Source organism: Hyposmocoma kahamanoa, unplaced genomic scaffold (assembly GCF_003589595.1).
Source record: "Hyposmocoma kahamanoa isolate Upper Pololo Valley unplaced genomic scaffold, ASM358959v1 160, whole genome shotgun sequence".
Lineage (NCBI taxonomy): Eukaryota > Metazoa > Arthropoda > Insecta > Lepidoptera > Cosmopterigidae > Hyposmocoma > Hyposmocoma kahamanoa.
In genome coordinates, this window is record NW_020653575.1 from 780,143 (window position 1) to 806,615 (window position 26,473).

General features: G+C 36.4%; 1 protein-coding gene across 1 annotated transcript in view; it reads right to left on the reverse strand.

Moving 5' to 3' along the window:
* Positions 1–2,598: 2,598 nt before the first annotated feature.
* The window catches only part of LOC113240631 (clathrin heavy chain), a 53,462-nt gene continuing 29,587 nt past the window's right edge, over positions 2,599–26,473 (reverse strand). The window contains exons 11-29 of the mRNA XM_026477971.1: positions 23,961–24,132; positions 23,331–23,609; positions 22,498–22,716; positions 21,937–22,079; positions 21,352–21,486; positions 19,144–19,366; positions 18,237–18,411; positions 17,147–17,301; positions 16,477–16,701; positions 15,032–15,272; positions 14,124–14,281; positions 13,123–13,290; positions 11,735–11,884; positions 6,649–6,891; positions 5,491–5,605; positions 4,954–5,120; positions 4,525–4,611; positions 4,137–4,263; positions 2,599–3,716 (exon numbers count right to left, since the gene is read on the reverse strand). Of these exons, the coding sequence (XP_026333756.1) occupies positions 3,616–3,716; positions 4,137–4,263; positions 4,525–4,611; positions 4,954–5,120; positions 5,491–5,605; positions 6,649–6,891; positions 11,735–11,884; positions 13,123–13,290; positions 14,124–14,281; positions 15,032–15,272; positions 16,477–16,701; positions 17,147–17,301; positions 18,237–18,411; positions 19,144–19,366; positions 21,352–21,486; positions 21,937–22,079; positions 22,498–22,716; positions 23,331–23,609; positions 23,961–24,132 (3,283 nt within the window). The 3' untranslated portion in view covers positions 2,599–3,615. The remainder of the gene's footprint in view (positions 3,717–4,136; positions 4,264–4,524; positions 4,612–4,953; positions 5,121–5,490; positions 5,606–6,648; positions 6,892–11,734; positions 11,885–13,122; positions 13,291–14,123; positions 14,282–15,031; positions 15,273–16,476; positions 16,702–17,146; positions 17,302–18,236; positions 18,412–19,143; positions 19,367–21,351; positions 21,487–21,936; positions 22,080–22,497; positions 22,717–23,330; positions 23,610–23,960; positions 24,133–26,473) is intronic.

The following is a 26,473-nucleotide window of genomic DNA, read 5'->3' on the forward strand; positions in this document are numbered from 1 at the left end:
ACGTTTATACTTAAACTAAAAATTAATTCATGTAGAAACCGTTATTACAAAAACCAACCATTTTTTAGAACTTGTTTTATTATTAACTTATTTGTTTGCTAGAAGACGTCGCGGTCGGTTCGAATCCGGCCCTTTTTTTTTTTTTTTGACCGAAGGATTTTTTTTCCAAGTGTTCGATGTATTAATAATTATAATTATACATTAGGAAACCATTACGAAATGAAACTGTTTTTTCGAATTTATTGTTTGTTTGAAAAAAAAAACAATTATACGCGATTAAGGGTCGTATTCCAGAACTCTACTCAATGCTCAAGTCAGGATTTGAGTATGGCTTAAAGCACTCGAAATCATACTCAAGTCCCTGCCATTAGGGTCGTATTTCCAGTGCTCGTGTTTCAATTGCAATCCTGCCTTGAGCATTGAGTAGAATTCTAGAATACGACCCTAAGGGTCGTATTCCAGAACTCAACTCAATGCTCAAGTCAGGACTTAAAGCACTAGATATCATACTCAAGCCCTTGCCATTAGGGGCGTATTTCCAGTGCTTGAAATCATACTCAAGTCCTTTGAGTATGATTCCGAAAAAATAGTTTCATTTCCTCTATAATTATTTTCTCCTATAGTGAGCCTGATCGTATGACTTGCGTAGTTTTATTCAAACGAGTACCAGTAACGAGCAAGGCACGCGCTCGTTTTTAGCGTGACCGTGGTCGAGTTTTGGAAATTAGACTAGCCAGATGAAGTCTTTATTCAAGTCGGTCCGCCGTTCAAAAGTTATAAGCACGCATATACAGAAGATATCTACCGTCCACTCACTAAACGCGGCTGAAAGACAAAAGGTCAAACAGCCGTTTTAAATAGAAAAAGAGCACAAATTTTGTTCTTTATATTAGTCAACGACTTGTCGGAACTTACCCTTACGATGCCTAGCTGAAATATCATTAAACAATTTCAATATTCTAAAACTGGGTTATGGTTTTTTATATCTCAAAAAAATGTTTTGTCACTTATGAATTATAAGCTAAGAACAATAGGAATTCGCTAGACAAATTTATTGGGAAAGAAAAACAAGAGGCGATTTAATTTATTTATTCATATAATATATCTTACTATAATAAAATTCAGTGAAACAGTATCATACATGACTAAATACAATACTAATAATAGAACAATGAACTTTCTGTTTTAAGTTATAAATTTTGTTACAAAAGAAAATAAGGAATAGTAACAATTCTTGTATAAATCGTTAATGTTAGGAATGATTTGAATGAATCATTTAATGATGTTTCACTATTCATCATTAATACCAACTCGCAATTATGTTTCTTGCGAAGGGAGTAACGCAATGTGGAGCTGTTCTACACTAAAAGGCATTCTGGGGTCATTCTTATAGTAAGTCGTGGTGGTTAAAATAATCTCTATAAATAAATGATTAGTTGATTATTCCCCAGATCACCAGTAATATGACTTAATTATCTAGTGAAGGCATCAATTAAGGTGATAAACACAACTTACTATAGCAACACGCGTGATTCACTTGTATAAAGTCTATACTCGAGTACCTCATGTTTGCTTCTTGCAAAATAGCAAACCTGGTTCAAGTACAGCTTAGCAAGTGTTACAAATACTTTCATACACGTCCGCATTTACTCAAAAATATAATAACATCGTACCACTAATTCCGCCTAAACTAAACCTAGACATATTTAGAAAATATTTATTTATCATCATTGTAATTATAATAATCGTAATTTTTATTTTAACACTCGAATAATTCAATGTAAAGAATTAAGAGAAAAATGTACGAGAGGCTTAGAAACACTAGAACAGAAGTGTTGTAGGTTTTGAAGATGTTTCCACAGTACTGTTACAATATGTTCTAATGACCTGATTCTTTGATTAGCTGAAACATGTACAGCTTGACAAAGTATGTTAACACCCCATACACTTGTCTCCTGCAAGTTTTTTCAAATTTAGATTTCAACTGGCGAAGTTGAAGTAGGTAGTCTATAACGAGAAAGCATTATATACATACAACAATACAGTCAACTTTTGAAACATGATTTTCGATTGATTTTGTACATTTAAATTAATTTCGCAGCCACTGTTCGGATTCTTGAACTAAAAACTTAATTGAGGCTGGACCCCATAATCCAGGACGCATTATATTATGAGAAGCTAATGTTCCCTAAAAACTTTAGTACGGGTAGGTGCGGTGCTAAATAGAGGAGTTAAGCCCATATATTCAAATTTTTTTAAAGTAATAATACAGAAATTTTCTATTATTCAAAATGATAACGAAATATTTCGGACGTAAACGAAGCGATCTCTGTACACTATACACCATAATAATGGCGGGCGACAAATTCTACGCAACGTTTAGTCGCATCCCTAATCTTTACGACCCAATATAATACAAACTTTAATTTGAAATTACTCTACTGCTTTAAAGGTACTCAGAAACGCTATGAGGTGCATTCTTACTGTATTTTTGCAGTAAGCAAGCACTCCTTAAAACGAATTTCCGCTCTGGCATGCATGTCGCCTATCAAAACGATCCTACGAAAGCAGATTCTTACTACTATTACAATAAACTGAATTGCAGCCAAAATAATTGCATAGATGCCAATCTATTTGTTTGCTTATGTTCTTTTCCCCAATACATCTTCCTTTAAAAGGCGAGAATAAATAGGCACTTTCTAGATAAGTATGCTCCATATTTATCGGGTGAGGTGGTGGTCAATAAAAGTAAAAGATTGACTTATAAATACTGGTGTTCTAAAATTGTTGTAAATGTTTATTTTTATTGTATTAATAGTCGAAATCCTTTATGCTAAGCCATAACAAGATTAATGGTGTATAAACTCTCATTGCTTTACAAATAAAGCACTTTATAACGAGAGCTCCCTTTATAATCGAATTACTTTGTACAGGTCAACTGTGTAGCGATTTTGACCTAACTACAAATAATTAAAGTCCCGGCACAAAAACCGGTGTATCTCTTTTATATAAGAGCAATGTGACTTCATCAGTAAGATGCGACTTCATCTCAAGCATTTGCATTGAAAATAAAGTCTTAGGCCTTGGTAAAGTTTTAAACAATATGTTATGTCATAAGATTGTTCTAATCCTTATAGGAAACTGGTTTATAGAGCAAATATATTAAAGATGATTATTGTTTGCTTTAATTTGAATAATGACCGCAGACTTGTGTGTTTTTGTAAAGAATTTGCTAATTTTACAAAATGCTAATACAGACATTACGAATAGTTATCAATACAAGATGTATGAGATACGAGAAGTATAACACTGAAGTACCTACCTCTCATTTCGATTGTATTATTGAAGCAGTATTTTCTACGCATCAAATTTTATTTAAATTGTGATTATAACTGGAAACGTTTACAGATATATTCCACGTTTTAGAAGTGTAAAGACGTGCACTTACTTTAGCGGTTTTATTAACACTTGTTATACATTACTCCACTAAGAATCACGTCATAAAATTTCACTGTGTCACTGTGATATCACACAAGTCGGGCGGTATGGCCAATGATGGCTGTAGATGGCTCAAAAATGAGCGTAGCTCCCCCACAATTGTGGGGAGGCAGTGCCCTACATGCCGTAGCCGTGGTAGGGGGCCGGTGACGGCGCTTGAGCGGCGTACGCGTACGGCGACGCCTGCGGTGGTACCCCTGCGTATGCCATGGAAGGACCTGTGGAACAATATTGATAACAATGCAGGACTGCTGCAGTTCTGAAGAAAAAACAGCGAAACGGTGTTTCGTGCAAAATGTTAAAAGAGAATTTTATAAATAGATAGGTTTTCTATCACATCACGTAGGTACAATATCGATGCCTTACTTTCTCCAACTCGTACCTTATAAAGAGTGATTATTCAGGAGATGGCAAATCTTTCTATTTATTTTGAATTTCTTATCAAGGGTGTTAATTTGGATGCATTTCTTTAAGAATAGGTAAAAGCCAGTGTGTGAATATGAAGGAAGTGTCATGTGAAATCAGCCACCAAAATTTGTATATACAATCCATTTTTTGCATTTCAGTAACTTTGTGCTTTAACATACGATTTTGAGAAAGTAAGGCAACTATATGTAACGTTTTAGCGATATATATACCGGCGGTAAGCATGAGTTGTGGCTCCATCATCATGGCGGGCTTGGCCTCCTGTTCGGCGCTCTCGGTGCTACGCTTGGCGTCCGCTTCTTCCAGCTTTTCAACCTTTGTTGTTAACTCGCGCACCGTCTATGGCATTATCACGACAAACGGAAATTAAATACATTATATAAATCTTCTTAATGAAGACATTACTTCGTAAGAGGGTGGACAACCCAATATTGGATGTTCATCCTTTTTCATGAAAATGAACACTTTGCATTCTACGAACATAGTTGTAAGCACCGACCAACATTATAAGGACATGTAACAGTAGTCTGAAATATTTTTTTTGTTTTCATTTAAAAAAAATTCTAGGCAGCTCAAATCCAGTCGGTATTACAATGTTACCTGAATAAGGAAGGGCATAGCGAAGTCCATAATGTTATGCCTCCATGCGAGCTCGATGACTACATCTGGTTTCAATAAGTCGTAGCACTGAAAAACAGAATTAAATAATTCGTTATCATGCGACGCTTTTTCTTTGTTGTGGATACGTAAATTTCTTCTTTTCTCGGTCTACTTTGTTCTATTGTTACGTTGCAAATTTGTAACGAAGTTTCTATCATTATGCCAAATTGTCTCCTCGACACAAATAACCGGATGCTTTTCCCAAACAACATTCCTATTGCACAGGATTTTTACTTGCTGCTCAGTATGTACAGTTAAAGTTATTATTTTTATACATCAAAGTTTTGTTTAACTATGGTTCTATCATAATCCAAATAGAATGCTTGTTTTTTCGGCCTTAAACATTTTAAATCAAAGTTATAAACAAACCTGGTATAAACAAGCCGAGAAGCACTCGTAGTTGTCTCTCTCAAGGAACCAGTTGAGAAGCTCTTCGGCGACTTCGGGTTGGCGCGACTCGGACGCGTATTCCATTGCGTCGGCGTACAATGCGTCCTTCTTGCACAGCTCCACGCTCTGCTTCCATCTGTTGTTGCCTGTATAGAAGTAATTATAGATTAAATTGACTATACGATTTTCTGTTTTTAAGATATGAATCTTGCCTTTGTAGTAATGACATTTACCCCCACAATAGTTTGTCTTTAACTGAGTTTTCCTAAGATTAACATTATATTAAAGCTTAATGCATACAGTTGCCTTCTGACTGTTTTCTGTTATTACGTTATTGGACAGTTGTATCATACGAGATAGCTTTATAAGTGACAATACTTTTTTTTTTACTTCAAAGTAACTCTAAAGCACCACACCCGGAAAACGCAATTTCTTTTACGTTGAATTAGAAATCTATCCGTTATTTCAATAATTGTCAGTATGGTCATTGTAGGATTTCATCATTTAAAATATTACCTTTGTATAGATAAGCGGCGATCCTTCTGAACTCTGTGAGCTCGTGCTTTTCAAGTTGCTGAGCCAGTGCGATAGTGTCGAAGTTATCAAATGCGTCTATCGACGTTCGAAGACCCTATTAAATAAATTTATAAAGTTGTAGTCAGTGTACAAACAATTAGGTTTTAATTGTGGTTATGAAAATGTACAAGACTTTATGAATAAAAAAAAACGACTCCATATAAGTCTCTCATTACTTTTTTTCGAACTTTTTGACCAACTATTTCATTCAATTGCTTTTAAGCGTTTGTACGGGGTGTTTGAGCCATAACAGTGTAATGGAGCACGGAACGTGTCTAATCACGCGCATCCAATAGCAAAGATACCACCACTTCCCTCACTTTTTCCTCCAACCACACCATAGCGACACATGGTGCGACCAAAATTAATTATGCGCGTGAATCGGCACACAACACATTTTTCGTCGTCGTGTGGCATACACGGACTTTTATGAAACCGAATGCAGCGTATATTACGCAACTCGAATAACGCAACTAACATTCAAATAATAGGTTACCTGGTCAATGTTTTGTGTGAACGCAAATACTTTAATTATGAAAAAATATCATTTTTTTAAATAATATCAAGTGACGGGACGAACAAGTCGTGCCTGGTGATAAGCTTAGTGGCGGATTTACAAACTTGGTCGCACTGGGCTCCAGGTCATGTAGTCAGTACCAGCCGCCCCTTTCTCAGCACTCATCATATACTGGTAGACTACATAATGAATTGAAAAGATTTAAATAATTCAAATTTATTCACGATTGGCCGCCGCCCCTTAAATCTGGCCGCCCTAGGTCCGGGCCTACTGGGCCTTAGGGCAAATCCGCCACTGGGTAAGCTAAACGCCTGTCCATAACAGCTGCAGTGCCACTCAGAGCTTTAAATCGTAAAGATCTGAGAGGCACTGCCACTGCGCCCGTCACCCTGACTTATAAGTTGACAAGCCCCATGTGCCTGTAATTTCACCAGCACCCTTACCGTTCTATACCGGTACGCAGTGATGCTAACATTACTGTTCGGCGGCAGAAATAGGTAAGGTGGCAGTACTTCCCTGGACGAACTCTTTCACAAGGAGTTCTATTGCTGCTAATGTCTGTAATGGACCAATAAATATACCTGGTAATCTTCCTCATCAATCAACAAGGAATTGAGAGCTTCATTAACAGCCTTATTGTTAAGACTTTGTACGGATCTCAAGTAGGCTTTGACAAGTTGCAAATGGCCGGCTTTGGTGAAGAAGTTGACTGCGCGAGTATGATCCATCCGAGGGGCAAGCACGAGGAGTAGGTCGTTCAGGAGGAGTGGCTTGTAGTCCAAGTAGAAGTTGATCGCTTTGTAGTATAGTTCCATGTTTGCCACCTGGTAAACAAAAGGTGTTAAATAATACTTAAGTTTGAGTGAAGAAATAAATTTCTCACAGATTGCGCTAAGGCAATAAAATCGTTATAATATATAAAACCAAAAAAAACATTTGCAAGAAGCAAGTAGAAACATTATTAAGGTCAAATGTAAAGTGGCAAAGCTGTCTGGCACGGATTGCCTGAGGGTGGCGGTTGGAACCCAGCTGGATCGATTGAATTTTCTAAGTGTTCGATCTTTATTATTAATAATTAAAAGAAACTAGTGGAATAATTAAAAAAAAACATTGAATATCATGGTAGTGAAACATCGTGACATTCAATAAATTTGAAAAAGTTACCACACTCGAAAATCTTGTGTGTATAAAAAAAACCCTATACAAAGTTTCACAACAAACAGACTGACAAATTTCCTTTCTTCCATAGCTCAGTTGGTAAGAGCGGTAACCACGTTGTGGCAGAGACGCTGGTTCGAATAAAGTCGGATCGAGGAATTTTTTTTTGAACGATCTTTGTATCAATAATATTCTAAAGAAAATTAACAAAAGTATGCTAAGTTACGAACTAAAAAGAAGTATGTGTTTTATTAAGACTTTTTGTGAAATCACTCCACTAATTTATTTATTTAGGCACATCAACAGATAGTACATTATTTCATCCAACAAATTGTATATTGCATTTCCGGTCATAGTCTAATGTAAGGACCCATTACAGGTATGCACAGCATTGACATGAGCAATAATACTATTTACTTAACACTAACATAGGTTATTAACATAGAAAGATATTAAAAAATAAAATAAATTAAGTTAGCCACTTTACGCACAGTACTAGTACCTCTAAGACTCAGTAGTAACAATACCCTCCATGAAGTGGCCCAACAACTTACGTTTGAGCCGCAGATGCGAGTCATGGAAAATGTCAATATTGACAGAAGCGGTGAGGAAGTTGTATTTCAATAGTATTTTGTGAATTGGCGAGTGCCGGCCTAGGTTAGTTCTACACGGGGGAATACAAAAAATCTTTCGTACCTTTTGTCTAGGATAACTCAGTCCCTTGACTGAGAATAGGAGAGATTCCAACAGCTCATTACATTTTATGCCTCCGATAAGTGCGTTACGATTAAGAATACAAATACCGAACATAGAAAAATTTAATCGACCCGGTGGGATTTGAAACCACGGCCACCAACAAACCACGGTCCAGTTCCACTATAGTGCGATTCACGTAAGTTTAAGCTATCAAAATATCGCTGAAGTCACGTAGTCGTTCGATCGAAAACCTATCCAAAATTGGTATTCACGTATCACGTACTTGAACGAACGTTGGTATGAATAGAATCGAAACGTAACGACGAATGGACGACATCTTGGATCGTGAAATTTGACGTTTAGTCGTCGAAAATCTATTGAAAGAACTGTCAAAATTTTAGCACAATACGTATGACTTGTCGTTTAGAATCGATTTAAGTTCGAGACATATACCAGAACACGCTTTAACATGGTATATAACAAGAAATACAAACGAAATAAGGGCCATAAATCCTGGTAACTCATCAGTGATACATCACTTATAAATATCATCTCTCGTTTGCACTGAAATACAGACAGCGCCAACAACTGACCTGTGTGCACGTCTCCGTATATTCCAAAAATATTTTGTATTTCTTGTAATAAAGATCTAGAATCTCTAACAATGGCGTGCTGTTCCATTCGGTGATGTGGGGAAAAACAGCAAAACATCTAATTACAAAACAAACGGAATCAAATTTTCATCCATAATTAAACATTAAATATGTAATTTTGCAATTTTCGTCTCAAATCTCAAGTAAAACTGGTCGATTTGAAGTGAAACAATTGACGACACCCGTCAATTGCTTCGAATTCGGGTTGGCCAATCGGAGCGCAGTTGTCACAGTAATTATAAATTAAATGACATTTCGTCTCTATTTCTGGTTATACAGGGTGGAACGGAACGACCGACAAAGCCGAAAATATCACGTTGAGAACCCAACATACATGAGTTTTATTTACTTTAAATGTAAAATCAGAGCAGTTGAAAAATATTCGTCCAGATTTAAAACTTTCGCGGTGCAACAACCCTAAGTGAATCAATCGTGTTAGTACATCTACTGCCCCACAGGCGGCGTTCGTGTCATTGGCACTCGCAAAAGAAATAAGTGCTCTCACTTGAATAGGTAATCAAAAAACATTGAACTTACTTTAAATTAAAATGATGTTCGATTTGTCCACGTCCCCTTTACTCTTGCAGACATTCCAGACACATTCCTGGGTGTGCCGGTCATACGCCGATGTGGTTTTCCACGCAAACACACTAATACATTTCACTTGCTTAACACAAGCACTACTTAATAACGGCATTATTCCAAAAAGTTGCTGTCACAACCCAAAAACCAACAAGTAAACGTTGTTTTTTTGTTGTAAACACGAGAAAAACATGAGACCACGAGTTACCATACAACCAGGCATTTTGAACTAATTTATGAATGAAAAAGTGTTACCAACTAGACTAAAGCAAATATCACTAAACAGAATGGTCCCAGTAAAGGTAAAAGACTCCTGAATACTAAGATAAAAATAATATTAAATTATAAAATAAAATATTAAATAAAATTAAACCTAATTAAATACGCGTCAAAAAATACCAATTTTTTTTTGTCGCTAGAAATAAAAGACGCTTTTGATTTCAAATCATCACATAAAGGGACAAAGTCGCTTAATTGGCAACTCTGCATAGAGATGCGCGCGGCGGCGGCGGCGTACGCGTCGGATATCATTGATTATTAAATATCTAAATGTTAATTTTAAAAAGACAATTATGATAAAGAAAACTTTCGCAATAATCGTATTGTCTGGTATAAGTACCATGAGCAATTTAAAAGTAAAAGTAAAGTAAATGCAGATCGTTTAATGAATTGTAATAAATAATCAAATTTAATCAAAACTAAGAAAGCGAAACGTGGAGGTGGTCTGCAGACCTCCAAGATCCTCCGATTTATTTATTTTTACATTACATTTATTAAAATTTCAACTACACAGCTCAAGTTAACAGAAATTTTAGTTTTAAATGTTGATATCAATAGAATGAACTCTTCGTTTTAAAGTTAGTAAATTCTTAAGTAAATTCTTGTAGTGTAAATTAAAACTATTTCCAAATGCATTCATAAATAGACTAGTACAAAAAAAACGATCTCCCCATTATGCTAGCAAAAACAGATAACAGTTATCAAGTGTCCATCTCTAAATTTCTACTGACGTGATTGGCTGCCTCAATTTACTATTTTACGTTAGGGCCGGATTAAGGGTTACGAGACTATTGTAATTTGAGTAGGTACTTGACGCATGTTGTAGAACGTGTTTACTTAATTTAGTTATGTTTATTTAAGTTAGTCTTATCTTATGACGCAGGCAACATGAGTTAAACTCCTGATAGGGTCATTTAGAAAACTTCACTTTTCTTAAGTTGACAACAACCTAAGAAAAGTGAAGTCTAAATGACCCTGTCAACTATGCGTTGTCATAAACTACCTACAAAGGTTTAGAAACAACATGTTTCCCGAAGATTCTATGAGAGGTGCATTTTTTCGGTAAATGTAAATATTGGGTCGTCAAACACGCAATTTAGGGGTGTGAATTACTCTCAAAGTAATACAATAAAATACCCGCGTAATTAATCATCATTCACATGATGACTGATCAAAGAAAGTGGTTGATCAAAGAAAGCGACTGATGGGGTGCTGATCAACGACGGAGGTCAACGACCTACTAAATTACAAAGTTTTTGCCCTGAGTACCTCCCGGTAGTTGCCTCCAAACAGCTGTGTTTTATGATGTAGGGTTGACAATACAGACTTTTCAAGCAAATCTTTATCATTGAATAACTCGGAAACTATTACACTTAGAGCAAAAAGACTTTCAGTACAATTAAGTACATATTTAAGACACTTCACAGTTTTCCGCTTTGTCGGTCGTTCTGTTCCACCCGGTATACTCGATGCGCTTTAACGACATTTGGATCGAACGACTTTAAAATTGGACACATTGAAGTTCGACTGTCGCACGTGATTACGAAAAAGCAGGTCAACGACTAAATCGCTACGGTATCGTAACGGTTTGATTACGTGAATCGCACTACTGGACCCGTGGCTCCGTCCGTGCAGCATGGACGTGGGATCAAGTCCCACCGAGTGGAAGAAAAATGTTTTCTGTATGTTCTACCTTTGTATTCATAATCATAAGAAGATAGTTAGATAGATAGTAGTCATTGTATTTAATTAACTTCTACGTCACAACAATTACTGTATGTAATTAAATAATTAGTAGTACATATCGCACTGCTATTACAATAGTGTTGTAGCTCAAAATATGTGAAATTTAATATTATATCATTACCGAACGTAAAATTTTATTTTCTACAAGTCAAAAAAAGCGTCGTTAGAATATTGTAAGAAACAATAAAAAGATATCTACTTTACTCAAAATGAGACACACTTTATGTGAGCTAGTTCTGGCCAAAAATCCTCATTCAAAAACATGAAATTATTTTTTCCATTTTATTTTTGAATATATTTGAGAAATCGTCCAAGTGTCTATAAAAAAAATGCAACATATAAATTTTAACGATTTTTTTGCGGGAAGAGAGTAATTCGTTTTTGAGAGTAATTGATTCTGAGACACTTATTATATTAACAGTCCGATATGGTCGATATCACGTATGGTTGAGATAAATATCTAAGACAAATGTTATTTAAATTTATTTGAGCTTTTATCCCAAAAAGACGTAGGAGGTTGCATATGCAATATGTACACTTTCACCGTACGTACTTTGGTAATGATGTCTTTGAAGTGTCCTTCGCGCCAGGCCTCTGTGGGGTGCTGCATCATTGTCAATGCTGCGTTGTCGTACTCTTCGTATTTGTCGTAGAGGAACACTAGTTCCGACCACAAGTGCGCTTGTTCTGCTGCGCGTAGCACCTGTAAATATTAATCGAATTATACGTCGAATTGCAAGTCGTCGCTAATTACGTTTCAGACGTGGTTGACTAAGGTCAAATACCAGAAGGATTACAATTAACACAGATAAACATAATCTCTTCTCGAAGCTGTCGAATTTCTCTTGAAAAGTCACGTGAGCTATCTTTATGCGCCCGAGCAAGAACATAAGTAAATTTTCTTGACACTCTCGAGTTTTGTTTATACTTAGTTTTTTCATAGTACTAACTGTTAGGAAATAAAACTATTTAAATTTAAATTGCATATATTTGTTTTTTTTTTTTCAAATAAACCAACGTTTCGGGCCCATTACAGGTCCTATGGTCACGGTCGGGAGTCAACCGTGACCATTTCCTATGTGTAACAATCGCGAAAACCTAAGAACTCGATATTAAGTGTTATTATGTAATTTATACAGGGTGTAAATGTGTGGCGGGGCAGCAAGGCTAGCCACCTTAATCGTTGTAGTTGCAGGAAAACGGTTGTAGAAGACTACCCATGAATTTTGAAGATATTTTGATTGGCATTTACAGATTTTGAAAAAATGGTACAGTCAGCAAGATAAAAGGAAATTTTTACAAAACTTTTTTTTACGCCGTTTGATCCCGTCTCTGGTAAGGATCAATAGTCTCTATGGGACCAACTGAGGTAAGAGTACTCGAATTGTCAGAAATCGCAAAAAACTAAAGTAGCTAAAGTAAGTATTTCAGAGGTAATTGAAGAGGTTTTGCAAGCCGTTAAGCGATATGAGGCTATTAGCGTAAAAGTGGCGTATAACCCACATTTAATTTCTTTTACTACATATTTATTTGATATTTAGATGCTATTTTCATGTATAAAAAAAATTTATAAACAAATTTTATTAAGCATGAAAATACCATCGAAATATGAAATAATTGTGTACTTTAGTTTCATTTAAATTATGTGAGTACTAGTGTAGAATAAAAATTAAATGTTACACCACTTTAGCGCTGATAGCCTAAATGTATTGCTAAAAAAATATAATCAAAATCGGTTCACAAATGCAGTAATTGCGTAATATACACACAAAAAAATACATTGGAATTGAGATCCTCGTTTTTTCAAGTCGAGAATTATGTTTTTATTGAAAAACGTGTAATTATAATTCCAAAGACAGACCAGTGTAGCAACTATTTGCTGAAAATAAACACAGCAATTTTAAATTTACTAGTGATAAAAATGAATGCAAATATTCTTACCTTGGGAATATTGACGCGCGACCAGAACAGTTCGAGATGTTCCCGCATCTTGGCGGGTTTGTATTTCGAGTATAAGATGGCGAGCTCTGTGAACATGCCCATGTGAGCACGTTCAAGACCCAGCGCGGCTTCCAGCAAGCTGATTAGTTCGTCAAAATGGCCTCGGTCCTACAAAACATTTGTTTCACGTTAGAGTAAAATGAAAATGAACAAATTAAAATCATTCCTGCGCATCACTTTAATAATAGAGAAGAAAACGAGGGTAGTTTGCTCGCCGCCGCGCCCGTGCTGAGTGACCAGGCTGTCAGGGCTTTGGCGTGCAGTTTCCGTCGAGTCGCCGCCGCGAAATCTCAAGTTTAAGGACCACGGACTGGTTCATAGCATGCCGAGCAAAAATTCGACTTAAATTTTTTTTTTTTTTTGTAATATCAAGTGACTGAACAAACAAGTGCGCCTGATGGTAAGCTAGACGCATGTCCATAACAGTGACAGTGCCACTCAGAGCTTTAAATTGCAAAGATCTGAGGGGCACTGCCACTGAGCCCATCACACTGAGATATGAGTTGACAAGACCTATGTGCCTGTAATTTCACCGGCACCCTTACACTTCAAAACCGGAACTCAGTAACGCTGACATTACAGGTTGGCGGCGGAAATAGGTAAGGTGGCAGTACTACTCTGGACGAACTCTTCCACAAGTAGCTCTACTGCTACTAAAATACGCGAGTTATTCGTTTGTTTAGTTAATACGTCTGAGTCTCAAGATAGTTTTCTATTTAACAAAAATATTATTATTACATAGCACAGCCAGTAAAATATTAAGATACCGAGCTGTACCCGCTGTATACGATTCTGCTTTGCCTGTCAGATACGCCTGTTGTTATGAACGAGTCATTATCATATTTTATAAAGCAATAGATAGAATATTATCCTTTTGAATGTAAAAATGGACGGAAACAGTTTATAGGTTTGTAAAGCGTCATGAAGAGCAACAATCTGACCTGGTAGTAATTGATCAGGTCCTCAAGTTCGTCGGCGTGGACGACGATATGTAAACCGCACATCTGCGCGAGCCTGAACTCGCCGGCGTCGACACACGCGAAGCACACCTCCTTCCAAGTACGAGTCGAGTTGGCTTTGCGCGCACTGTCCACCGCGCCTGGATTATATAACATTATTTCTAAACTGCAAATTTTATCACTATGTATATAAGAGTCCATTTTCATTAAAAAATTATTTACAACTCCTTTAGGCTAACCAAGCGCCAAATACTTCAGCAATATGATTAAATAATATTTTAACTAGTGATGGACGATTGTTACTAAAAAAAATATCGAATAAATACGATAGTTGCACCATCCTATATACGATTTTCGATTTAGTCATCTTTACCAAAAAATAATCGATAGTTACTAATCTAGTAATTACTAATTAAATTTTTTTATTACATGTTTAGTACCAATCGATCCTATCACTAATTTTTATAACAATCAGTCCTATTACTATTACGATATTTGATTACCAATAAAAAATTTGTAATTATTTCGATTCACATCGATATTTGATCAACAATCAAGTGAAGTGTAATAACTAATTGATATCAACAATCGAATTATTTCGATTATGTAAATAATCGAATAATTCGATTATTTTTAGTAACTATCGCCCATCGCTAACTTTGATAGCTAAATTTTAAAATTGATTATGACAGAACATTTTATAAAACGTTATGTGATTACTATGTACACGTGTATTGATTTGTTTGTGGATATCAAAATCATAAGAAATCTATCTTTGGTCGGAATTGACTGGCTGGAAATTGGGAACTAAAAAAATTGGTACTTTTGCTTTGTCATAAGACTTAAACACATTTCGATAAAGTTTCAAGGAATTTACAAATTATACGTACCCTGGAACTCCTTCAAATAAACCAGAGTAATAGCCAACCTCGCGAAGTTGCTCACATTGTTGTACAGCAACTTAGCGGCATTGTACATTTTGTCTTCGAAGCAACGGTCTCCGATTTTCTGAATGTCAGCGTGGTTCGGTCCGGAGATGAATTCTTCCAAGTCTGCAAGGCGGCCGGTACGGGCGTAAGCGTAGATGAGTTCAGATTCGATGTACGACTCACGAGCCTTCTTGCGGGCCATCTGTCCAATTCAAATAGTTTTATTATAGGGTTTACTTAATACCAATAGATTGTTATTATTGATAAGATAGAGAGTACTTTCACAAAAAATATATAAATTAATACCAATACCAATAGGTTGTGTTATAATATATTTATTAGGTTTATTATTAATAACAGTTTTTCTTATTAGTTGATAATGAATATGAAGGTAATAGGAAAATTACCTGCATAGTAGGAAAATCATTAACTGTTTAATAAAAGAGCGTATTCACTGAAATTAATAGTTCCCAGGTTGCCATTTTTAGATGAGGCAAAGTCAGATATTCGTAAACAAAAAAGTGCATTAATGTTGAAAACATCTTTTAAAAAATGGTTTCGGCGCGACGTTGCGCAAGCGCTGTGCAGAGTGCGCAACGTCGATGCGTAGAGTGCACGCCAGCAACCACAGAATTCTGACAGATGGTGCAAATAGATGGGGCACTGGTCCTCTCTTTTTTAAAGTTTGCGTACTAATATCATATTGAATTTTTGTAATATTAACATTTTCACTTCTCATGCTCTTAAGGTTCGTACTTATGCTGGTTGTAGGCTGCATAAAATAGGATTTTATGCTCTAGTGCATAAAATAAAATCGTCGGTTAAGACCGAGGCAATGACGCCTGCGCCAAAGGCCAAGCACACTAGAACTTTATAAAATAAAGTTTTTTTTTTATTAGTGTTTTATTACAAAATTAAAAAGTAAACAATAGTAAATTCATAGAAATGCATAAAAAATAAAAGCTAGTAAAATATAACTGAGCATTATGTAGTCCTCCGACCTGAGTCATGTGTAGAAAAAAAAAAGTAGTACATTGACGGGATTGTTGTAATTTTACGTTCAATTTTAATGAACTAATCGTTTATTTGTAATATTGCTGTTTAATTTCCTCGCAGTCGTAGTGAAAAGCAGAGTGTATTACTCGTTCATAAAACCCATTTTACCCTCGACTTAAGTATCCACCTTCGCCTCGGGTGGATCTACTCGTCTCGGGTAGCATGACGCGTTTTATACACTTGTACAATCTACTATTTATGGATCTATTGTTGTCTGAAATTAAATATTTTATTTTATTAAAAAAAATTGGCATTTCACAAAATTCATATTACGTTATAACAGAGTCGTTTCTATTTTTAATTGGCTCATGCGTCTTTCTGTAACTAAATAGAAGTAGTAAGATACCAACCTGCAAGTATCTGACAAGGTCTTCCCATGATCCTGCCTCAGTAGCAGTAGCAACAACGTCCATGTAGGCGGATGGGTCATCGGCCTTGATGTAGGAGTCAATGGCCTCCTTAACCAAGCCCTGTTGCAGTTGGGCCTTAGCGAGTTGCGACCAAACACCGGGTTCGTTACAGCGTTCCGCGAATTCGTACGCACGTTCGAGGTCTTTCACTTGCTCGATCAGCACCTGGAATAAATAATGTTAGATCAGACGTCCTCCACGAAGAAATAATGCGAAAGAACGAGAAAGATATACGATGTTTTCTCGCTCTATCACACGACTGCATTTCTCTACTGACACAAGTATGTATGACAGTATGACAATACTCATAAGAGAGTCTGAACTTTATCAATTTGTAAGTTATCTTGTTTATTGTTGACGTAAAAAGCTTTTTTACGAGTTACCGATTTATATTCCAGTAGGTTTAATTTGCCAGTATATGAAGACCTTAGTGGCTGAACAGTTAGCACAGTGGGTTCGATTTCCGGTAGGGCCAATTTGGGAAACGAATTTCATTGCTTTGGTGACTACCAAAGTACAGGGAAGTCTTTAGTTTGAGGTCAGATAATTGGTGCAGTTGTTCGGCACTTTATTATTATTAGTAGCTAGTTACTAAAACGGTTATTTTTACCTGTATTGCAGAAGTGTTCACGTCGAACTTCTTGAAGATAGCGAAAGCCTCTTCGTAGAGTTCGTTGTTAATGGCTATGTTCGCGATGTCTGGCGCATCATAGTTGTCCAACCTGTTGATGTACTCCATCACGCGGCTGCGATCCGCCTTTATTGCTAAGAAAATCATAACAAATTAGTTTTCAACAATAAAAAACATTAAAAATTGTGTCTATAAGCAGGTAAAGGCATCCTATTGTCAGTTTTGTTTACGTACGCACTTTGGAAAACGTTACCTAATATTCGATCATTCTGATGTACGAAATGACGTCCCATAAAATCCTATTAGAGAAGACACCTTTGCATTTGTATAGTCACAAATTGTTATACATTTATAACGAAGATAAAAAATACTTAAGGAGATCAATTCAATTGAACAGTCATCAAAAACGTTTAGGCGTATAAACTTCATGACACGTTTAACTGACGCTGAATATACATACAAATTTAGGCTGAACAATACATCAGTTGAATTTGTGTTAAATGAAATAATGCCATTTATCAAAGTCAAATCAAAACGGTATTTTTATTAATTTATCACGTCACGAATACGAACAAACATCAACAAAACATAAATTGACACTGACATTTCGCCGCCGCCGCGGGCCGTCCCTTTATTTTTTTCCAATCTATATGGCAGTCTCGGTTGTTTGACAATAAACGTTCCGTTCTGTTCCGCGAAACACGTCATTCTTGACATACTTACGGTATAAATATTTTATACTTGAAAGTTTGCAATTAATTTATATTTTTGCCAAAAGCGCATGTAACATCACATGTATAAATAAATTAATCTTAGAAACATAACATTTTATTCACTAATTCATGTAATGAACTTTTACTCCGGTTGCGTGGAATTAAACGTCAGAGAGGGAGTAAATTTACGACCGATCCTTTTTTTTAAGAGCGCTAGAGCCAAGATAAACATATTGAAATACAGATCCGGCAGCGATCGATGGATCGAACAAAGTCTGGATAGAAAACAATCTTAGATTCAGGATCAAATATAGAAACCGGCCGTTAGGCAGTCAAGTTATAATAGGCCTACTTACCAGTAAGAATAAGCAAGTTCTGCAGATTCCTGTGGTCAGAGAAAACGGAGTTGTCCAGTACAATCTTCTCTAGCAGCTCGATGAGTTCGTTGGGCAGATCAGCGGTCATGAAAGCCTTTACAGTCACTGAGATGTCCTCAGGGTCTTGCGTCTCGGATAGCGCTGTTTGTACAACCTGGAATATAAAAAATGTTTTTTCATTTTCAATGACCCCATAATTCACAAAGCAAAAAGAGTAATTATTAGTAGTAACGTTTAGTAGCAGTAGAGCTTGAACACGCTTGCATATTTTAGTTTTCAGGATATTTTAAGGAGGTCATTCTACACATCACTGCCAACAACTTTTGCTACAGAATTTAACCTCCTCCTCAAATACCGAAAAATAATGAAATCGCCAATAACGTACAGTACATATTATAAAGAGTTTGCAACATAATTTATGCAAAAACGACAAAAACTATATCTTGCTTACTTTTGCTATTTAACTTAAACATAATAATTTTCCGAGTTTCGTCATTCTCTGTATTTAACTTGTGAATAAATTTTGGGAAGATTTTAGAGTATATCGACCCCTTCTACGTAAAATATCGTATGTCGAAATTGCCAAGTTTACAGGGGAGCGTTTTAAAGTTCTCCGTTTTATTCGGCAAAGCTCACTCACACAGAGTGATCATCTAATATTCTAATAGATCATCTAACCGATATCTAGGATTTTATAATACTCTATGTGAGTAACAAGCTTTGCCGAATAAAACTGAGAAATGCTAAAGTCACGTGTTATGCTCACTTCAGTGAGTTCAGATTTTTATAACGTTCCCCTGTAAACTTGGCAATTTCGACACACGATACTTTACGTAGGAGGGGTCGACATTTTGTCTCCTTTAGGGACTTTTCCTCCTATATTTACCTGATCAATAAGCTGTCTCTTAAAAGGATTGGATTCCGAAAGCACTTCAAGCCAAAGGTCCTGGTCGCGACGTCGCACCAAGTAACGCGCCTGCGTCTTGAACAGCGAGTTGTCGTTGCAGACGGCGATGAGTTCGCGGTCGCATTGTCCGCGCTCGTACGCTACGCAGGCCAAGTGGGGGTCGCGTTTCTCGCAGTAGCGACCTACTACGCGCGAGTCGTACCTGTTCAATTAGGATTATATAAAATTTAAAAGCTATGATAATCTAAGAGAATGCTTAAATATCTTGTAACTAATTACTAACACATTGGCCTTACATTATCGTGTATAAACATCGAGTATATAACCAGAAATGGAGACGAAATAAGGGCCATCCATCCCTGACAACTCAACAGGCAAATCACTAAAAAAATCACTTTGAAATATCAACTCTCGTTTGCGCTGAAATAGTACAGCGCCAACAACTGACCTGTGTGTACGTCTCCGTATATTCCAAAAATATTCTGTATTTATTGTAATAAAGATAATATCCCTAACAATGGGGGGCTGCTCCATTCGGTGGTGTGGGAAAACAGCAAAACATCTAATTACAAAACAAATGGAATCACATATTTTCATCAGTTATTATATACTAAGTATGTAATTTTTCAATTTTCGTCCATTATAGCAAAGCTCAAGTTAAACTGGTCGTTTTGAAGTGAAACAATGGACGACACCCGTCAATTGTTTCAAATTCGGGCTCGCCAATCGGAGCGCAGTTGTCACCGTAATGATTTAGCAGAATCGTTTTCAAACAAATAGCGCGCGCTTATTCCAATTTTATAGTGCGTAGCCATGCTACGTATGCAGGTGTAGCATGTTTCGTTTTCAAGCACATTTTCTCCTGAAAGAAAAGAAATCCTGTGTCGCAGGTGCCATAGACACACACTTAGACAACCACAAATTACTCCCAAACTCACGACAGAAATAAATGTAGGCCAAACAAATATTTCTCCCGGCCCGGGAATCGAACCCGGGACCTCTGGACCTCGTAGCAGACCAGCATGGTAACCGTTTGGCCACGGAAGTAGTTTAAATATTACATGGGAGTGCAGTCAGTAATTTAAACGCAGTAATAGTTACATGTTTACAGGTTAATTTTAATGGTAACTAGCTATCAAAATAACACTAACATGAATAACTTCAAAATAAATATACAAATGTCAAAAATTCACAATTCGGATACTGTATAGTACATTTTATTAGTCAATAACTTATAGAGTTCTTAGGTTTTCGCGATTGTTCCACATAGGAAATGAAACTATATTTTCCGGATTTAAATCGCGTATATTTGTTTTTTCAAACAAACCGACGTTTCGGGCCCTTTACAGGTCCCATATATACGCGATTTAAATCCGGAAAAATAGTTTCATTTCCTAGTCAATAACTTGTTTAATTGTTTTTTAAATAGCGTAAGGTTATCTCAGACCTTCTTACTTGCGGTACATTATTGTAAATTGTTTTGACAATGCTTTAAAAGTCTAAATGTAATACATTAAGTCTCCTGTTTACTAGTTTAAACTATGATAACCAACACACTTGGTATAACTATTAAATCGTTCAATATGCTAAACAACCAAGCCAACTGCCAGGTTCAAACTAGGGAATACCTTGTGCTATGAATACTAGAGCAATGGAATTCATTTTAAGGCACACCCAGAGCAGCCAGACCAAAACAAATTGGAAAAATTAGTTTCCCAAATTAGTCCTACCAAGAATCCAATCCGGGACCTCCTCAGCCAGCGCCAACGATGCAAGCCGTTGATAGTGTTATTGTTAATTTTGTTTACTTCTAATTAAGCACTTGTCTAACATTTGACCGCTGTTGTTAAAATCTGTTTCTTCTATACTCCATCCAACCATTATTTTACTTTTGACAGCTCGAATACTAATCAATTAGTGATGTCTTAATGCGTTTCCGATTCGATATTCGATGGTTGGAGAGGGTATAAATATTTAATGCTACTGGAATGACTGTGTTGGCCTTACGGATGGCAGGCGCGGTTACCATATTCAAACACGGTGGGGGGTCACCAGGTATCTTACACAACTGATATCGATTGGATAAAGTTATGGTAAATGACACGATTCAACCGACTGACGATTGGCTTTAAAGGTCTCTGATTTGATGGCCTATTCTAAAAAAGCATGAATCCTAATATTACTAACCATTGGTTCTCCTTGAGGAACCGTTCAGGATTGTTGTTGGAATCAATATAGATCTTAGCCAGAGCGTTGTGCGTGGCCGGCTCGTTGCAGCCTTCGTGTACGCGCGTCTCCAGCCACGGGAGTAGCAGCTTCAGTCTGAATATAAAACATAATTCTAAACATTTGAAAACATGGTAACTGTTAGTGATCATCGAAAAAAAATCATTGTTTGTGCTGCTTATGTGTTCATTTTTACTCAAGCGAAAATATTAAAATATTTAACCTATGTTTATTTGCGTAACGATGATCTGACGAATTTTATTTCGTTTGATGCTAATAATCCGTTTTAATTTGACATAGATCTGTCAAACTAAAACGAATAATAACAATTTATTTGCAAACAACAATACAATATGCATAGTGCATAGTAAGAAAGTGCCGAATAATGGGAACGTATGGCAGCGTGTACTAAAAAAAGGAAAAACTGTGCTGTAAGTACCACAGCAAACCTTCTGAAGGGATTATTAATATCACTATAATGGCAGATGTGCTATGTGTGCTGTATCCTATAAACAAATCGATCTTCCAAGGTCACTGGAAACTCACCTATTCCTCTTCTCGACCTCAGCGACAAGCTCGTCTGTGGAGAACTGTCCACGCACGACCAGGATCAAGTTCTTAATTATATCCTCAGAGCAGTCCACATCGAGAAGTCCGCCCACCACCACTGGCAGACGGGATGGATTCACCTGTTAAATTGTTAATTTTTAAACCTTACTTGGAGAACCTTCGAACTATTAATACATAAATTGTAACTATATTGTAACTTAAAATTTTTTTAATTTATTTTTAAAGGTCTAAGTAAAAACGATAATAATAAAATTACAGCTGCAATTCAAATTACATTCAAATTCAGTTGAATTATAAATAAGTTATTTAACCATATTGTGCTGAAGTATAGAGCATATAATGCTGGACCTCTGCGTGGCAGACCAGCATGGTAACCGTTCGGCCACGGAGGCAGTTCTGAGCAGTTAAAAGAGATGTATGAGAAGAGTTTGGTACTTAAATTAAAGGCTATTGTGGTAGAAAAAAATGAGGCACTATTAATTTACATTACAATAGGTGTTAGACGTTGGCATTGCAACAACTTGTTTAACATAATACCTTTTGTACATAGATCTCAATATACTTCTGCAGTGAGTTGCGGTACAAGTACAGCACGAGGTCGTGGACGAAGTCAAAACGGTCGCACACAATTATCAGCGGCAGCTGGTCAGGCAACTTGGCCTCCTTGAGGAAGTTCTTGACGCGCTCCGCGTTGTAGCAGTTCGACTCGCGACAGATGCGCTCGACTTCTTTGATCTGACCCGTCTTGCAGGCGGCCTGAAAAAACAAAAAAAGCTTTAGTTACCGACTACCATGCCGGAAACAATAATACTATAATAAAATACTTTGAATAGTCATAAAATTTGAACACTGGTTAGTATAAAGAAACGCCAACTGTCTGTCCAGGTATGTTTGAGTTAAGAAAAATTTAAAAAATCAGAGGTCAGGACCCCTATTCAGAACTCTTCGATATTTTAACCAAATCCTTCGATTGGATATCGTTCTCGAATCGAAGAGCGCTTTCCGAGCTATTAAGAATCGGATGCGAAATCTTTATCACGGAGTTAGTCGATGAAATAAATTATAAGACAAATGTAAATACTTTTATATAAATTTTTAAGACTTTTAAAGATCTCTTTCTTGCTTTGTAAACAATTCATCAGTACGTTCGGTAACTTTCATTCGATAACTGGGTTCTGTTCTGTATCGTACGGGTGTGACGTCTTTTCGGTTCGCTTCGGATTCACGACAGATTTCGACGTTCGATTCGGGTGTTGTGAATAAAAATGAAAAAAAATCTAAATCTAAATAAATCGTACGATATCAAATCAAATCGGTCGACAACAAAAAGAAATTTGAATTATGAATACAATTTTCAATAGTTTCCCTACCTGAATATACTTGAAATGGACTTCAGGATCCTGGCTGAAGTTGACAATAGATCCGAGGAAATAGAATAAGCCTTCATAAGTCTTGAAACTTTCGAACAACTCGATCAAGGCCTTTGTCGTGAGTTGTTCGTGATACTTTGTAGCGATTTGTACGCATATTTGCAAATTCTGGCGAATGTTCGCTTGCAGCATCGCCTTTAGGCACTCGAGGGAGTCTTCTACGGAGAGAGAGCCGAAGTAGGTGACCAACCATTCGGCTGATAGTAGATGCGTATGGACCTGAGGAAGATATTTTTTAAATAGTCATCATTGTAATCGGTTGTACAAAATCGGTTCACAACTGGAGTTATCGCATAACATACATACAAAAGAAAAAACAGTCGAATAGAAAACCTCCTCCTTTTTTTAAAGTCGGTTAAAAATAGTTTCTTAGCATAACTTAGTCGTCCAAATTTTCGATAAAATCACTTTTAACTTTAAGAAACTTCAGGGAGTTTCTAGAAATTGAACGTAGATTTATTCACAACTATAAAACAAGGAACTTTGATAGTTTAAATTCATCGTCATCATATTACTACATATTTATGTATGGACTAGTTGATGATGACCTGTATAAGACGCGATACTCACAACAGCCCTCTTGATGTCGTACAGGTCTGTGTAATGTTCCAGGGCGCGCTGCAGCAGACCCGCCTTCTCGCAGAGCTGCGCCACGTGCGCGCGGTCATAGTGCGTGAACATCGCGTTCCCTAAAATGGCGTCTGCCACTTGCGGTGCTGACATCAGGTTCATTTCAAGCAGCCTGGGAACAAGATTGTCTCATTTTCAATTTTATTTTATATTCAGTAGCAGTGGAGCTCCTTATGAAAGAGTTTGTCCAAGCAAGTATTTCTGCCGCCAAGCAGTAATGTCAGCATTACTGTGTTCCGGTTTTGAAAGGGTGCTGGTGAAATTACAGGCAGGACTTCTAAACTTATGTCTCAGGCTGTCGTGCGCAGTGACAGTGCCCCTCAGAGCACGACTCGTTCGTCCCGTCACTTGATATTATAAAAAAAAATCCCTTTATATCTTAAGAATCGTCTCATTTTTTAACATTCCCCACTAGACGTCAAATATCTTCCGTTTTTATATTTGAACTACATAGTTAAGCACTAAACTGCCGGCAACATAGTAAGGAAAAGGGTGATATGACCAATTGGCGTTACTTAAATTTATTGTTCTGCTCCACGAACAGTGTATTAGGAGTAAACCATGCTTGCACGGGCTGGGTGTTTAGTTGGTGAAGATTTTTTGTGTAGAAAAGATCTCATTACATCTTTGTCATGTGATCTTTTAAAAACACGCCATGATACTTCGGTATAAACTATATGAGGCAACAATCTTAGCAAATAACAAAATATTAAAAAAAAAATATTATTCCGATTTTCATATATGGGTCAATCAACTATTCTTTGTACATTCCCATGTCCCTAAGGTAAAAGTACGCATATTTCGCAAAAATGAATACTTTATTGACCAATTATTTTAAAAACAGTAATTAAGACAACACATTATTTCCTTAAAATATAGTTTTACATGAAATCGATAATATTTTTTATTATTTTTATAATAACTTAGAGGACAAAATCTGATTTCCATACAAAATCTTCCTGTCCCCGTGGTTAGTTGAGTTACTGTCTAAGGCCACATTTCGAAAATTCTCTATAGCCGTATAAAACTACCATTCTTAAAATATTCTACTGTATTTTTGGAAATCAAAAACCATTTTCAAGATTTTCTGTAGATGAACATATACATACACAGTGTTTAAAAAAAATCAACGAGATGTGTCCCCGAATTGAGAATTATATGACGGTCCCCTAAGTTACAATGCATGTGCTTTTATCACTAAAAGATAGATGTCTCTAGTGGTTCTCTAATGAAGCATTAAAGTCTCAGAATGGTGTGATGTTATTTCGCCATTTTGTTTTCGTCACCGCGTTTCCCTCACTCCCGCGCAAGTCAATCAAGGGTGAAGGTGTGTTTATTGTGTGTCCCCACAGTTCCGGCATATAAATTGGTAAATATTCATTAATTTACTTAGAAAAACGTTGCTAATTGTTTCACTTGTGTCTGCATACTACTATTAATAAACAGTCACGTATTAATCGAAAATAATCCAATGATATTAAAGTATAACCTATAAAATGTCCCCTCAGTTACTGGTCACTTAAGTTACAGCAAATGGTAACTTAGGGGACACGACCGTAACTTTAGAGACATTATAATTGAATTTTAAGATTTTAATTGTATGGTAACTCGTTTCAGGATTTGTTCTATGTAGAAACGCTAAATGCAATTACTTTTTTCAATTACGATATGTTTTTTGGGCAGTTTTTTTCATAATTAACCAAATTCATTAGTTGCAGATATACAATAGTAGCATGGCTCTTACAGCCGCTGAAAAGCAAAGAAGATACCGAGAAAGACTTAAGAAAAATCCAGAGAAGTATGAGGAAAGTAAAAGAAAACTAAGAGAGCATTATCACAAAAATAAAAGGTTGACTGGAGATTTATCCACAAAAGAAAAATATAATGCAAGGATGATATGGAAGCTACGTAAACGTAATCAACGCCAACGTGCAAAATTGCTTGCCAATGTAATAAACGAAACACCGGCCGGATCGTCATCACTACCACCGATTGCTAATGAATATGCAGCCCTCAGGGCACAAGAGTCGAATTCACCTACTCCGTCTAGTCCAAATACTCCTGACACAAGAAGAGGAAGGAAGGCTGTACGTAGAGACAGAACCAAATTGTACAAAGCAAACAAAAAACTTTTGTCTGAAAATGAAAAATTAAGAGTCAAGTACGAGAAATACAAGAAAAGGTACCAAAGACTTATAAATAAAAATCAAGAAAAAGATAATCAAGACAGCGACAAAGAAAACAGAAAGTACAAAATTTTAACTAGTGCTTTAAGCGACAGATACAAGAACACGAAAAAAAATAACGATAAAAGAATCCTGAAAAGAATTTTTGCTAATCCCACTGTTAAGTCATCAAACCTGCGAAGTCAACTGTTAAAAGATTCCTTGAATATGTCAGGGGCTATGAGATTTAACATAAAATCAAAAGATTCCGAAACTGAACTACAAACT